The sequence below is a fragment of the Rhodnius prolixus genome, unplaced genomic scaffold, assembly GCF_049639745.1.
Source record: "Rhodnius prolixus isolate KJV_2025 unplaced genomic scaffold, Rpr scaffold_7, whole genome shotgun sequence".
Taxonomy (NCBI): domain Eukaryota; kingdom Metazoa; phylum Arthropoda; class Insecta; order Hemiptera; family Reduviidae; genus Rhodnius; species Rhodnius prolixus.
This window is the reverse complement of record NW_027411582.1, coordinates 14372352-14389936: the sequence shown is the minus strand read 5'-3', so window position 1 is coordinate 14389936 and position 17585 is coordinate 14372352. Positions and strand designations below refer to the sequence as shown.

General features: G+C 32.7%; 1 protein-coding gene across 4 annotated transcripts in view; it reads right to left on the bottom strand.

Annotated features, from left to right (window-relative positions):
* IA-2 (tyrosine phosphatase IA-2) overlaps positions 1 to 17585 on the bottom strand; it is a 142733-nt gene that overhangs the window by 36083 nt on the left and 89065 nt on the right. For all 4 annotated transcript variants that reach the window (XM_074114177.1, XM_074114178.1, XM_074114176.1 and 1 more), the window contains 3 exons: positions 6190 to 6250; positions 5749 to 5880; positions 2996 to 3080 (listed from right to left, as the gene is read on the bottom strand). In XM_074114177.1, the coding sequence (XP_073970278.1) occupies positions 2996 to 3080; positions 5749 to 5880; positions 6190 to 6250 (278 nt within the window). The remainder of the gene's footprint in view (positions 1 to 2995; positions 3081 to 5748; positions 5881 to 6189; positions 6251 to 17585) is intronic.

Here is a 17585-nt window from a genome sequence, read left to right as displayed (position 1 = left end):
TTCTTCTGGAACAGCTGCAAACCGTCCTTGCAACACTTCACACGATTTCGTTTTTGGTCAAGCGTGAGCAATCGCGGCACCCATCTTGCGGATAGCTTTGTCATGTCCAAATGTTGATGCAAAATATTATGTACCCGTTCATTCGAGATGCCCACAGCACTAGCAATCTCACGCACCTTCACTCTTCTGTCATCCATCACCATATCATGGATTTTATCAATGATTTCTGGAGTAGTAACCTTAACAGGGCGTCCAGAACGTTCAGCGTCACTTGGCCACTCCGAAAATTTTGAAACCACTTATAAACTGTTCTAATCGAAGGTGCAGAGTGACCATAATGTTTATCAAGCTTCTCTTTAGTCTCCTGAGGCGTTTTGCCATTCATAAATTAGTGTTTAATCAACACACGAAATTCTTTTTCGTCCATTTTTTGAAAATCACTCGACTTCCTCGATTCAAACGAATGCCAAACACAAAGAAATAGACCGATTTGGCTGAAACTTGGTGTGTGTTCTTCCAAGAGATGCTACTAACTAAACATAACCTCGATACGCGCCAGTGGTGCTATCTCTCTGATTTTGCACGGACTTTTCAAACGACCCTCGTACATATAGTCCACCCAATTAGACCATGCATGAAAAACATGTTTGTCATATTTCAGGGATTGCATAGCTTGTATTTACTGTGTAAACGCTGTAAAATGTTCAGTACTTGCGCCGAAGGAGTACCTTTTCAGGCACAATAATGTGGCTAAAATTATCCATAAAGCACTTAGCTCAAAGTTTGAGCTGCTGAAGACAGAAGTGCCATATTATAAATATAACCCGCCGACGCTGCTGCAGAATGCGCACACAAAAGTAAAATTGGGACACTCAGATATTAACGGATAGGAGGTTGTTGCTAACAACAAGCCGGACATACTAGTTATGGATAGGAAGGATAGAGTGGCACATATCGTCGATATCGACATATCCAATGATGATAACATGCAGAAAAGCAGGGGTGAAAAGATCCGGAAGTACCAGGATCTTAGTTTCCAACTAAGAGAAATGTACAACCTGGACAAAACGACGATTGCGCCTATAATACTTTCCACGAGTGGCCTCGTGCCCAGAACAACGGTGACTGCTGACAATGAGTTGGGCCTATCCACTGATCTGGTTGTAGAGGCGCAGAAGGCAGTCCTCCTAGATACGGTCCGAAAGTTCCTGAGTGCTGCCCATTAAGCAGATCAATACAGCCAATCGCCGCGTGCAGCCCGTTATTATTTGAATTTAGTTTTTAATTCCGAGAGACAGATTATGTAATTTAGATAAGGGGTTGTGGCAAAGTCCACCCCCCTAAGTGATTTCCCTAATAAAGAGTCAGAAATGAAATAATAATAATAATAATAATAATAGTAATAATAATAATAGACAATATTGGGAAGGGATTAGCTATGAGGTTAGCATACTGGACTCCCACGCGGAAGTCCCGGGTTCGAATCCAGCTGCTGACCCTTAGATTTTCTCTTCCTAGGAGCTTCTTACAGCTCACTGTCCGGTGAAGGACAGTGTTGTCTGTAACGAGAGAACACTGTCCGGAGGCCGGCAGTGCACTGGAAAAAGCTCCGGGCGCTAATGACCTCAGCTGTTGATGCGCAAAAAAAAAAAAAAAAAAAATAGACAATATTACCAAATAAAAATTGTACAGAAGTATTTAATTTTAGATGTGATTTATAAATATAATATATAAAATATTATATAATATATATGTATAATAAAAATATTATATATACATAATTATATAATAAGAGAAAATTAAAGTCCAGTATTCTACAAAGTAACCTTGTACAAAACAAAAGAATTAGCCTGTAAATAAACTTGAAATACGAAAAATAAAATAACTTTTTAACTGATATTTTTAAACACCAAAATAGAAGATTAAAATTAAAAATAATTAATGAGAATAAAAACAAAATAACTATTGGTAATTAGGCCGACAATATTAATAAAAATTAACTAATTTTGCAAAAATTCTGTTGTAAAGGGATTACATATTAAATTCTTTATGAAATGAGGTTCTTAATGATATGCCACAATAAATTCCCTTCCAAGTGGTAAGTGAAAGACAACTAAATATTTTACACAAGATCTTTTTGTTTACTTTTTACTTGTATTAGTGATTTGTGAAATCAATTGTTTTTAAGAAGAAAGAAAAAAAATTATAATAATGAAATGTACACCTGCCCGCAAGCTAACGCAACTGAAAATAAGAAATGGTAGAACACTCTGGAGAGAAGTCGTCTATCAAAAGCGATCGACATTTCCCATCCTCTTCGTCGCCCATCTTTTAACCAAGACGCTATTCACAATTCAATACGAACACACATCACTAGAAATATCTCCCAAGATACTAACCCATCCTTGTTCTTGTATAGGCAAATGGAGGACGTTCACTATTCGTACATACGCGAATGGATACATGGGCAGGATATAGCATGTATTTGTCAAATGGTAAAAAAGGAAGTGTAATGTAAATACAGATATATCTTCTTACTTCTCCACCCGATCTATTCCATTACACCTCGAACATTTCAATTTTCTATATATCCCCTACCGCCCAAGGAAATACAGGATCTCACTCCACTATTCTTTTTACTGCAATTACTTGTATTACGAGTCCGATTGAAAAATTCCCTTTAATAATGATATTTTGAAGGTATTTTAAGATTTGGTACAGGTGCATGATTTCGTCCTAAAGGTAGAAGAAAACAGATGTGGCGAAAGATCTTTGACACAATTTTGTGCGGTCAATTAATTTTTCTACGTTTCCAGCATCAAAAGATATAAAGCAAGGATGCTGATTAGTTGCAACTTTTATTTAAGGTCTACATGCAAAAACCTACAATCAACCTTCAGCAAATCGTTAGCCCGGATTACCTCGAATTCCGAACTTTTCTTTTTTGAAAAACAAGACAAACAATCCGATATATTAATTAATAAGTTGAACTTACCGCATCTTCGAGAGAGTTAGGGCGCAATGCACTTTCTAGATCTTTGTCTTTCAATCGGTCGCAGATAATTTTCTCAAAATCGTTTCTGCAAAAACATACAGTATTTAATTAAGTAAAGATATAAATTTTTATGAAATAACATTAAGTAACTAGTTATGAGTGAATTTTTTTAGATAATGCATAATAGTAGATGTTATTTTATTTTCCTTCACTGTTATAGACCAGGGGTCGGCAACCTATTTTAAGTAGAGAGCCATTTCTTCTTAAATAATTTTAATAAATCTTACCAAGAGCCGCAAGGATAATGGTGTAAAAGACTCTGTAGATCATTTGTATTCGCAAATTATTATTTTATGATATTCAATAACATTTAAATGTTTTATATATTTATTTTCACATATTGCAAAGTAAATAGACAAATAAATAATAACTAAACCTGTGTTTGAATGAAAATGGCGGCAGTCCTATATATTACGTACTGTATTTTAATATAATTCTATTCTATTTCAAACCAATCACATTCAAAATTCTTTTTGAAAAATATCTTTACTTTAATAAATGAAATTTTCCTTTTTTTCAATAAAATTTAAATATACAATTTATTTTGGACAGGCTAAAGAGCCACAAAATTTGGATAGAAGAGCCGCATGCGGCTCGCGAGCCACGGGTTGCCGACCCCTGTTATAGACTATCAGAAAGTCAAATAAATAACACTGTTTGTCACAAGTTAGTTTCAGATATTTCGTAAATTGCGAAATGAAATAAAGATTTCTTAAGTGGCAAAGAGGGATCGGATCGGATCGGATCTGATCTGATCTAATCTTCTCTTCTTAAGGAGAGAAGACTTCATCACTTCAGCAGTATGTGGCTGATGACATGTTTGGGGAGCGTCATCGTAATTTTGTTGGTTGGCTGATTACTTTAATTGTAAGATATACTCTATACGCAGCAGGCGAGAGGTTTAAAGAAAGCCACTCTTTGGTCTTAAGAGTTTGAAGGCACAAGGCAAAGTTGGCACTGGCACTTGGATGATGTTTCGGAGAAGATATATGCTTTCGTAATTATCATTACAGCAGTAAGAAATGGAAGGCAGTGGTCCCTGAGGATAGTTTGGAAAGAAAATGTTGACGATCATTTAAGTGAATAGCGTACCAAGTTCTCGTTTCACAGATTACAAGGCTATAATGGATTAATTAAGTCTTAGCACGAAAAAGATGATGCTGAAAAGTCATACAAAAGGAAAATGTACCTATATCCTGTCCGATTCAATTTATAAAGAATTGTAAGCTTGTAACAGTGGAATAAGAGAATCATATAGATAATGCACTTTTTCTGTGATTTCACTATCATGATGAAATAGAAAAACTTACTTCTACGACCCTTGAGTAAATAATGTTCCAGTTTCCTATAAAGTTCTGATCACCAGCAGAACCTAATAAATGTCCATCTACTGTAAGATAATGGTCGTATCGGGTATTTAGATGTAACAAATATCTAGTTACTATCGCCGCTCAAGAATGGAACGCAACAATTGAAATAGGAATAGGATTGAACCGGCGCGGACATTCTATGTGCAGCCAATAAGGTTTTACTCAAAAGATACCATCTTAAGATCCACGATTAAAAGCTGTAGAAGGGTATTGTAGATCAGCTTGTACTTTTACGTTATTGTTAAGGCCTGAAATCTTTGAAAGTACTTTGCAAATATACATTGGAAGCCTCTAGGCCGAAAGTGAACCAGCCACTTCTTCAGGAATCATGATTTCCTTGAAGGGTATCCAAGGTTAACAAAATTTCTTTGACAACTCAGTCAACCTTGTTTTCCTGTACTGCTTCTTTCAAAGTTTCCCTTTATCTCAAGGGATTTTGAAAGTACAGCCGTGCAGAGAGGTTTAATAGCATTCCGGCCCAAATCAGTTGATGGAAACTTCAGTCGTGAGGTTTTGTCGACTTAATCTAAAACTTTGTAATGTGTAGTACATCAAATCAGACATCGACCATTTTTTGACAGATCTTCTAGAGAGAGTAAGAATGAAATACAATTTTGGAATTCTAGCGATTTTTCTTCAATATAATTCGGGAATATTACAAAAATATTCACAAATATACAAACAAAAAGAAAAAGTAAAGCATTTCTTTTAGAAAAAATCACTTTCTCCAGCTCAACGACAGAGAACTGCTTTTTTTCTTTTATTAAAATGAAAAAAATAAATAATAACAGAGAACGCTATGGCATTTTGATTGTGTTAGTGTTCTTGATTTCATCACTCCTTCATTGTCAGTAACCTGTTGAAAATTCTATTGTAATGCGAAACCGTTTTTCCTTTAAATTGAAAATACGTGCACTAAATTCTTATCTAACTTAATTGCTTTAGAAACTGTTACAAATAACCAAGTTTATATTGACTTGGCGCTAAAGTCTATCTCTTTATTAAAGCGCAAGGGAAATTTCCATAGCGGTTTACTTGAAACTCAATTAGATTATTAAGTTTGAGTGTGCTTATTTACTGCAACTTTCATAAATTTATTTATTTATTTATTTGTCACATACCTTTATGGAAACTGAAAACAAATTAAACAAAATAATAAATCGCCATAATTCCTTCTGTGTTCTTAATATTTATTTTCATTTAGCAGATATTTCTAAAATTAAAATTATCTGCCGAGTAAAAAGAAAAATATGAAGGCTTAGAAATAAATGTTTTCTGCAAACTAAATAGAATAATGAGCACTAAATAATCCAGAATAAATACCCAGTTTGAAATGAGAAGAGCAATGCTTGAAGTACACATTGTGTATGCCTGTGGCTCCATCTATACCCAGATTCCATTAACTTCTCTAGTTCTAGTTCCAATTTAGCCAGTTCTTCTTTATCCAATGAATGCCTGCATTAAAAAAAAGAAGAAGTTTTATGCTATTAAGTATTATTCTCTGTTCAATTCGTGCGACTTAATATTATTATTAGTAACCTAAACGTTTTTTACAATACTGAGCAATGAATTATAATATGGTAGAATAAACAAACTCTTGCATAACCAGAGAGTCGGTTAATTACATTGCTTCGAACAGTGCATGCGCATTTTAGGTTTGAATTTAAAGTACAACAGGAAATTACTGGACTTAAAAAATGCTAGAATGATTATGAACGAATCTTAATACTTTAAAGAAAAGAATGATTCAGAAATCATATTTACCTGTACAGGTCATCGGATGGAGTGTTGTCAAAAGATTCAAGACATCGTCCAAATGCACCGTCTGAAAATTTAAAAATAAAAAGAAGTAAATACTTGTGCAATCACAATCAAATATGAATATTCAGAGAATTCATTATAAATCAAGTTGAAAATATTGGAATAACTTTTCTTTTTTTATTATTCTATTGCAATCGATCTCAGTTTTAGCGCAAAGTTGAGGACTATGGTTTTTTATATTGGGTTGGTGCAAAAATAATGCAGGTTTTTGAACTTTCATCTTTTGTTTACTTCTGCTTGCCAAGTAAACAAAGATAATCCTCCAGTCTAGGTAATGGATTATAAACAATGTTTATTAATGTTGTTTTTCCTCAAATATCAGTTTAGTTTGTGTTCCATTTTGTATGAGTTAAGACCTCCGATATTCACCATGTCAAAACAAGATTTTCGTCAAATTTATTTTTACGAGTTCAAACTTGGTCGAAGTGCGGCTCAAACTGCGCGTAACATCAATGTTGTTTGGGGTGAAGGAAGCAACAGTGAATGTACAGTGCAGCGATGGTTCCAAAAATTTCGTGTTGGAGATTTTGATCTCGAAGACAAGGAAGGTCGCGGTAGGCCCTCTGTTGTTGATCACGACCATCTTAGGGCATTGGTGGAAGATAACCCTCGCAAAACCACTCGGGACTTTGCGAGAGAAGTTAGTGTTGACCACTCAACAGTCGTTCGCCATCTCGAACAAATTGGTAAAGTTAAAAAGCTCGACACGTGGGTACCTCACGAATTGACCCAGAGCCAAAAACATCGGCGTTTTGAAATTTGCAATTCTCTTCTGTTGCGCTACCAAAATGAACCATTTCTTAATTGAATCGTGACGTGATGAAAAATGGATCCAATACGACAACACAGGGAAGGGATTAGCTATGAGGTTAGCATACTGGACTCCCCGCGGAGGTCCCGGGTTCGAATCCAGCTGCTGACCCTTAGATTTTTTCTTCCTAGGAGCTTCTTACAGCTCACTGTCCGGTGATGGACAGTGTTGTTTGTAACGAGAGAACACTGTCCGGAGGCCGGCATGCACTGAAAAAAGCTCAGGGCGCCAATAACCTTAGATGTTGACGCGCCTTAAATCACAAAAAAAAAAAAAAAAAAAAAAAAAAAAATACGACAACAGGAGACGGTCAGGCCAGTGGCTGGACAAGGATGAAGCACCAAAACATTTCGCGAAACCAAGCCTGCACCCGAAAAAAGTAATGGTGACAGTGTGGTGGTCTACTGCAGGTGTTATTCATTACAGCTTCCTAAATACTGGCGAAACAATCACGGCTGAAACATATTGTCAAGAAATTGACAAAATGCATAGGAAATTGCAAAATCTTTGTCCAGCATTGGTGAATCGGAAAGGACCAATTCTTCTTCACGATAACGCCAGGCCACATATCGCAATGCCAACTCTCAGGAAACTTCAGGAATTGAAATATGAAACACTTCCGCACCCTCCATACTCCCCCGATCTCTCGCCGACGGACTTCCACTTATTTAGACATTTGGACAACTTCTTAAGAGGAAAAAATTTTAGGGACCGAAGTGAAACCGAAAATGCCTTCCGCGAGTTTATTGAGAGTTTAAATAAAGATTTTTTAGAAACGGGAATAAGAATGCTTCTGACACGTTGGCAACTATGTGTTGATAATGATGGAACATATTTTGAATAAATAATCTTAGTTTTATACAAATTATAATAATTTTTTTTTTTGGCATATAAAAACCTGCATTATTTTTGCACCAACCCAATAGATTGGAAATTGTATTACGAAAGCGAGTAATAGTGTTTTTAGTTAATAGTAACAGTGTGAAAGCTGTTGTTATATTCTTTGGGGAAGCTACATGTGCCCACAGAGGTTTTGGGTAGTGTGGTTGGTTAGTTTCTCCCGAGAACTAACGAACAATAATGAGTTACATTGAGTCTGTTTGGTCATTTAGTCTTGTCCAGGTGTGGCGTCCAACAAAACGGACCTGTATGTCCAAGCTAGGCCCTAAGTAAATCTCCAGCTCGAATTGAATTTGGCCGAGTGAACTTCCAGAACAGATAGAAGTCTTTGTCACCAGTTGCTGGAGTGGAGTGTCCTATGAATGTTGAAGAAGACATTAATGGACACTTGGGTAACAGGCATTCCAGACTAGAACCTAACTTTAAAATGATCTGCTATCTCTTTGGAAGTGAAAGGAGTTCACTAACGCCGTCTAGGAGAAATTTCTTCCCATTTTTCACCTAAAAGGTGAATACAAAAATATATTTAGCTGAAAACGTTAATTATAAAACTTTTAAAGAAAACTAAGATGGAAATTTTCAGCATTGATTTATATGAGGATACCGAACATTTAATAATAACAAAATCTGTAGCTTTGGAGAGTATTTCTTCTAAAAAACTTTTGGGAGTCCGCCAATCATAAAATATGATGCAGCCATTTCTGACAGAATAACCGCTATTTTCTTTTCGCTCTTCTAAACCTAATAGCATGTAACAGTTTTATTAACTCACTAACTCTGGACATCAGCCAAATTTTGGATTTGATAACAATATCGTTGCCCTGTTGTTTTTCATTCTTTTTCGATTTCTTGCGTTTTAATTCAGGATAGTTTTACATGTACTAATAAGATGTTATAATCGCTCCAGGTTTTGAAAGGGAAGCAATTACTCAGTTTAATCAATGCCTTGTAAAAAATTCACGACGATATTTCCATATTTACACTTCAGCAGTAATTGTATCGGGAATGTTTAATATTCAGAGAAAATTTGGAGTCAATTATTTGTCGTCATTTTAGATTAGAGAGTATAAAATAGAATGGAGAAATCCAACGGTGTATTGTGTTGAATTAGTATCATCCAATTGTAAAGCTGGAATTAGTTGATCTAGTTAGGCTTCTCTAAGATGCTGAATTCGATTGGAATTCTGCTAAAATAACAGCAGTTTATTTATTTTGAATTAGAAATGGATAAATAGTATATTATCTAAAATATAATTATCGCGATAAAAAGTTTGGAGACCAACTGGCATGATTTGGCCATCTCTCGCGTGAATATTCATAAAAAAATATCAAATTCTCCCGACATCTGAAGATATTTAGCCTTCATACTTCTGTTTACTCTTGGCAAAATTGGAGAAATCCATAACACTCTCATTAACTTGTTGCCATGGTAACTTTTACGATGTAGGTAGTGGTTATAAGGTTTCATCTAGTTGTCGATTTTCTTCGACTTCTCGAGTATAAAACTTTAGAAAGAAGTTTTCGAAATTATTCTCAGCATTCTGGACATTATTACGAATCTGGTGTTATTTTGTTGCACTAGTTATATCCGGAATTATTGCGCAAGAACCCATTTGTCATTTGTGTTAATTTTAATTAATGTAAGCAATGAGTAGGAACTTGTCTTTCCTTGAAATAAAATTTTTTCCCGTTAGTAACATTAAATATAATTAAATAGATTAAACTCAAGAGCTTTTAGGAACATTTTAAACAGAGAGGGATAAATCCCAGGGGACCAAAAATTCCATTTCAAATGTCCAGAATAGAAAATTTTTGAGTGTTCTTTAACTGACGACTTTTTTTTTTATTTTTTACGGCCTTTTAAGCTGACAATGTCCACTTAGAACTACTTCAATTTCACTGTATTAATCCCATAACCCTGCATACAATGTTTACTAACTAATCTACATTATATAGCAGCAATAACATCATCTGCAATAAGTGTTCATAAAAATGGGCCTTTAATTAATACTTCCAACAAAATTCCAAAATTCTTTAAAAGATATCTCGTTACACTTAAACAGAAAAACGAACCTAGTACTGAAAAAAGGGCCGAATCTTGGTTAAAGATTTCACTGTTTCAAACAAAACCAAACATTAACTCTAAATATCTCGCTTCTTACTCGATAGATTTTTATGAAATTTTATGCAATTATAGACAAAAGTTGTCTCCATATACAGATAAAATATAAACAAAATCTATTGAGCAGTTTTCAAGATATTTGAAGTTAAATATTTCACTGTTTCAAACAAAACCAAACATTAACTCTAAATATCTCGCTTCTTACTCGATAGATTTTTATGAAATTTTATGCAATTATAGACATAAGTTGTCTCCATATACAGATAAAATATAAACAAAATCTATTGAGCAGTTTTCAAGATATTTGAAGTTAAATATTTCACTGTTTCAAACAAAACCAAACATTAACTCTAAATATCTCGCTTCATACTCGATAGATTTTTATGAAATTTTATGCAATTATAGACAAAAGTTGTCTCCATATACAGATAAAATATAAACAAAATCTATTGAGCAGTTTTCAAGATATTTGAAGTTAAATATTTCACTGTTTCAAACAAAACCAAACATTAACTCTAAATATCTCGCTTCTTACTCGATAGATTTTTATGAAATTTTATGCAATTATAGACAAAAGTTGTCTCCATATACAGATAAAATATAAACAAAATCTATTGAGCAGTTTTCAAGATATTTGAAGTTAAATATTTCACTGTTTCAAACAAAACCAAACATTAACTCTAAATATCTCGCTTTTTACTCGATAGATTTTTATGAAATTTTATGCAATTATAGACAAAAGTTGTCTCCATATACAGATAAAATATAAACAAAATCTATTGAGCAGTTTTCAAGATATTTGAAGTTAAATATTTCACTGTTTTAAACGAAACCAAAATTTAACTCTAAATATCTCGCTTCTTACTCGATAGATTTTTATGAAATTTTATGCAATTATAGACAAAAGTTGTCTCCATATACAGATAAAATATAAACAAAATCTATTGAGCAGTTTTCAAGATATTTGAAGTTAAATATTTCACTGTTTTAAACGAAACCAAAATTTAACTCTAAATATCTCGCTTTTTACTCGATAGATTTTTATGAAATTTTATGCAATTATAGACATAAGTTGTCTCCATATACAGATAAAATATAAACAAAATCTATTGAGCAGTTTTCAAGATATTTGAAGTTAAATATTTCACTGTTTTAAACGAAACCAAAATTTAACTCTAAATATCTCGCTTTTTACTCGATAGATTTTTATGAAATTTTATGCAATTATAGACAAAAGTTGTCTCCATATACAGATAAAATATAAACAAAATCTATTGAGCAGTTTTCAAGATATTTGAAGTTAAATATTTCACTGTTTTAAACGAAACCAAAATTTAACTCTAAATATCTCGCTTTTTACTCGATAGATTTTTATGAAATTTTATGCAATTATAGACATAAGTTGTCTCCATATACAGATAAAATATAAACAAAATCTATTGAGCAGTTTTCAAGATATTTGAAGTTAAATATTTCACTGTTTTAAACGAAACCAAAATTTAACTCTAAATATCTCGCTTTTTACTCGATAGATTTTTATGAAATTTTATGCAATTATAGACAAAAGTTGTCTCCATATACAGATAAAATATAAACAAAATCTATTGAGCAGTTTTCAAGATATTTGAAGTTAAATATTTCACTGTTTTAAACGAAACCAAAATTTAACTCTAAATATCTCGCTTTTTACTCGATAGATTTTTATGAAATTTTATGCAATTATAGACATAAGTTGTCTCCATATACAGATAAAATATAAACAAAATCTATTGAGCAGTTTTCAAGATATTTGAAGTTAAATATTTCACTGTTTTAAACGAAACCAAAATTTAACTCTAAATATCTCGCTTTTTACTCGATAGATTTTTATGAAATTTTATGCAATTATAGACAAAAGTTGTCTCCATATACAGATAAAATATAAACAAAATCTATTGAGCAGTTTTCAAGATATTTGAAGTTAAATATTTCACTGTTTTAAACGAAACCAAAATTTAACTCTAAATATCTCGCTTCTTACTCGATAGATTTTTATGAAATTTTATGCAATTATAGACAAAAGTTGTCTCCATATACAGATAAAATATAAACAAAATCTATTGAGCAGTTTTCAAGATATTTGAAGTTAAATATTTCACTGTTTTAAACGAAACCAAAATTTAACTCTAAATATCTCGCTTCTTACTCGATAGATTTTTATGAAATTTTATGCAATTATAGACAAAAGTTGTCTCCATATACAGATAAAATATAAACAAAATCTATTGAGCAGTTTTCAAGATATTTGAAGTTAAATATTTCACTGTTTTAAACGAAACCAAAATTTAACTCTAAATATCTCGCTTTTTACTCGATAGATTTTTATGAAATTTTATGCAATTATAGACAAAAGTTGTCTCCATATACAGATAAAATATAAACAAAATCTTTTGAGCAGTTTTCAAGATATTTGAAGTTAAATATTTCACTGTTTTAAACGAAACCAAAATTTAACTCTAAATATCTCGCTTCTTACTCGATAGATTTTTATGAAATTTTATGCAATTATAGACAAAAGTTGTCTCCATATACAGATAAAATATAAACAAAATCTATTGAGCAGTTTTCAAGATATTTGAAGTTAAATATTTCACTGTTTTAAACGAAACCAAAATTTAACTCTAAATATCTCGCTTCTTACTCGATAGATTTTTATGAAATTTTATGCAATTATAGACAAAAGTTGTCTCCATATACAGATAAAATATAAACAAAATCTATTGAGCAGTTTTCAAGATATTTGAAGTTAAATATTTCACTGTTTTAAACGAAACCAAAATTTAACTCTAAATATCTCGCTTCTTACTCGATAGATTTTTATGAAATTTTATGCAATTATAGACAAAAGTTATCTCCATATGCAGATAAAATATAAACAAAATCTATTGAGCAGTTTTCAAGATATTTGAAGTTAAATATTTCACTGTTTCAAACGAAACAAAATTTAACTCTAAATATCTCGCTTCTTACTCGATAGATTTTTATGAAATTTTATGCAATTATAGACAAAAGCTATCTCCATATGCAGATAAAATATAAACAAAATCTATTGAGCAGTTTTCAAGATATTTGAAGTTAAATATTTCACTGTTTCAAACGAAACCAAAATTTAACTCTAAATATCTCGCTTCTTACTCGACAGATTTTTACGAAATTGTGTACAATTATAGACAAAAGTTGTCTCCAAATAGAGGTAAAATATAATTAAAATCTATCAAGTATTTTTCGAGATATTTGAAGTTAAAGATTTCACTGTTTTAAACGAAACGAAAACTTAACTTCAGTGAATCTTGGTGACATAATCAGAAGCAATGACAATGCAAAACAGGACTTAGTCGGAAAGGTAAGGATTCTGTTATGATGGTTTAATTCTGTTATTTAATATATTAACTTTAAATTTAGTCTGAACATTTAACAACGTTTCAGATACGTCAAATTGTTTTTACATTCTAACGAATGAATATGGCTGTATTATAGATCATCAGATGCATACAGACTGCAGAAAAGAAAGCCGAAAATTATTCCATAATAATGTATTATTTCCATAAAAATTTACAGGCAAAATTTTTTTGTTTTAATTTATTAGTTAAGTTACACCAGCGCTAGATAACAATGACAATAACTGGCACTACTACAAACTCACTAATTGAGGGGAGAAGTTACCCAGTGATAATATTCCCTAAGTCGTCTCCGAGGATTAGCTACTCTCTTCAGAAGAGAGAAAATCGCGAGGCCACTGACTGATTTTAATCGTCTGGGAGGATGATCTGGATGGTGATGAGATGATAAATGGCAGACAAGAAGATTGGAATGAGAGTGCAAGTTCTGATGAAAACTTTTGTTGCGAGTTCGTGCAACCTGGACCTACAAGGGGTAATTTCCAGGTCTGTGTGGATAGTTAGATTTGAAACGTAAAATGGAGCGTTAATGATAGTGCGGAGAATTTTAGACTGAAGAGATTGAATTCTGTGAAGATTGGAGCGTTTCGTTGAACCCCTACAGTTCAATACCAGTACATCCAGGCGGGTTTTAGTATGGAATTGTAAATCAGTCGTTTGTTATTAAGAGAAAGATTAGATCGTTGGTCTAGTAGTCTTTTAAGTAGTCGATAACGCCTGTTAACTTCAGTTCATTTAAGTCGTGTGTGCGGGTTCCAAGACAGTCTTTTGTCTAAATAAAGCCCAAGATAACGGGCACAACATTGGCAGGAGAAATTGGAATAGAGTCATAGAAGATCGGAGGAAGAGTGATGCGGCGGAGAGTAAAAGTAATGTTTTGGGATTTTGTTTCATTTAACTTTTGATTCTCCATTTTTTAAACCATTCCTCAAGAGAAAAGAGATGAGTTTGAAGGTTTCTGTGTGAAGCTACCGGATCAATGTGAGGAGAAAGTTTAGCGGTATCATCTGCATAAACGGACAAAATTAGAATTAAAATTCTTATGTTTAATTATTTAGTAATTTAATTTAACATAAACCATTAATGAGCCAATCAAATAAGGGATTAATTAAGTTTTAGAATAGTCAACACTTCCTTATTAACATTCAGGTCAAAAGGTTCTAAAAGCTGATGACTTTGCAATTAGCTTTCTAATTAAGTTTACTTCGTTTCCTTCGCTTTAACACTCATGTAAGCACTGTAAAGCAACTGCTTATTAGCAGGAAGCATTTTATGGAAAATTAAATATTTATCGATCCTGTTAGGAAATAGTTTCCATCTTTTTTAATTGCAAATGTCCTCTTTAGGAAAAATTTATATACTTATTACAATTTTTCACATTATTTTTCACGTAGCCAAATTTTTGATTTTCGGAAATTTTTAGCGGCCACTACCAATTTAATTGTAATTGTTTTTCTTTGTGATTTCATTACCGACCACCAGCAAAACACCGCAGTAATGCTAGCTAATCTACCCCATTCAATATTCGCTTAGCGAGCTGTCAGCTTGAAGGTCGTGTATAATTAGAAATTGAAACATAAATTACTGCTCTCATGCGTGAAACATGATGTAATAATGATTATCATCCAAAAGGCCTGCTAAAAAAATGATTTTGGATTATCCTTATCACAGAAAAATATGATTAATTAAATTGAAATTATTACTGTGACATTAAATTAACAAATTAATATATTAATTTTAAAAACCTTATAATTGTTTTTCCCTTTCAATAAAAGAACTTACACACACAAATCCTTTCGTATAATGCTTCATAATTAAAAATGAAGTCCTGTCAAGTTATAATTTATTTAACTCAATAATATAATGTTATTTTTCTCCATATTATCACATAATAAAAGTGTAACCAGTTATTGTATGGAACAATACTTCATTTTACATAACACATACAATATGTAACTTCATATTTTATTAATATATTTGATTGATATTAACTATAATGTCCACCTGTAAGTGTTTCTGGCAGCTGCAAATTACAATGAAGCGTAGATTAAAAAAACGGTGTCATAGAGCTAAAAACACCTGAAAAAAAATCGATTTACTCACTGGGAAAGGTGACTACTTCCACATTTCTTCATTGAAGCTAACTAGATTTATAAAAACTGACCATTCAACCAAATACTAAAAAACATGATTGCAAATTGGGTCTATAAATATACAGGGAAACCAAAGAATCCTCGGTTCTTGGGAGACGTCCTTTAAAAAAAAAAAACAACTTTTGGCTTCATTTACAGGATGCAATATGGCGCAACAGAAGAAGTAAAAACTAACGAAAAATGTTTACAGTGAAAGATATTTATTTACTCATAAGAAGAAGAGGCTACCAGAGTTACGTCATGTGAAAGAAATAAATGAGGCTCCCCAGACTGTGATTGCCATACGGATTTACAAAAAAATCCGTACCGTGAAAACGGGAACAGACGATGGAAAGCCAAAAAACCTTCGAGATGAGCGGTGGAAAATGTTCTTTTCTGGAGTAAACCTCTTATTAATGAAACTCATATCAATTTCTTGATTGATTGGATTAAAAGATAAACTCATAGCCCAATACAAAACTCAAACATTTCAAAGTTAAACAAATCAATTGAATAGATACCTGGTTAAATAACCGTGTTAGAAATAGAAAATGTATGGGGAACTATATTGAAAATGCAAAGGCTCCTTATATTTCCACAAAATCAAAACACACAAAAATACATACGTCCATAATTCACACATACAACAAAGCATCTATACCTTTTCTTAGGCTGGAAACATAGTGGAGCGGCGAGCAAAGCGGCACAAGTAAACATATGGGATCGCGCATAGTGGCGAGCAAAGCGAAGATAGAGCAACGCTATCTCTAGAGAGTAGAGCGAAGCGTTATGGCATGTTTGATTTCTTCGCTCTCATCGCGCTCAATTTGTAAAGGTTATTTTTCAAAGGTTTATGGATATTGATACATTATTGGTTTAGTTTGTTTAAAGAAACCTCTGTGAGGCCATAGTATTTGTGAAGCTACAATAGTTTTTAATAATTAATAGTTTAAATTAATTAACAATTAGTAGTTAATGGAGAATTCAGGTAATTTTTGCTACATTTAATTTGGTTCTCAATCCCTTAATGCTAACTTTCATCTAAATACTAGGCAAAATTAAATTACATTTTCACGTCCTACTACTTCTGATCAGGACGAATTCTCCAATCCTTCTTCTGTAGCGTCGTACTACTCCAGTTTTTCAGATGAACAACATTAATTTACGACAAATCATGGTGTAGTGATTTAATAAAATTATTGTTTTTTTAATTGACTAATTTCTTTTTATCTGCATATATTTCTATTTTATTTTTATTTATTTTGATTTTCATATCTTAAAGTAACTGCTAGGATTAATGGGGTTACACAGATTTGTATTTAGTAAATAACCTACATAGTTAATTTTTCTATATTGTGCCTAACTCATGTTATGAGCTGTATTACTCAAAAACAAGAAAATTTGATTTTGATTAATGGGGTTACACTGGGCTAGTATGTAATCAAATGTTGATATAGACATTCGAAAATACGCATGAAACTTGCCAGGATGCTCCCGAAGTTGTTGGTACAAGTGATGAAATTCACCAAGTTCATTTCTAGACTTATTTATGTCATGTACACTGCAGCTCCTACTACTAAGCTGCTGCAAATACCAAAGTTTCAACGAAGAATTTTCATATAAAAATAGTTCCTCCATCTTGTTTCGTCGAAAGGAGAAACGCGTCTAAACTCGTCACTATGTGCATGCGAATCTTTGCTCGCTGCTCGTCGCTCTCTTTGATCTGAAGTAGCTATCATCGCCGCTTTGCCCGCCGCTCCACTATGTTTCCAGCCTTACTCACCACCGCGCAATAATCTCTTCTACACAGTGTTGCTCTCTTAAACAAGAAAATTCCCTCACCATTCCTAACAAACCGTCTATTCCACCAAGTTTTAAGATTTTTCATCTCCATAAGGAATAGAAGAGTCCTTAATACAAGGTCACAGTAAAAAAAA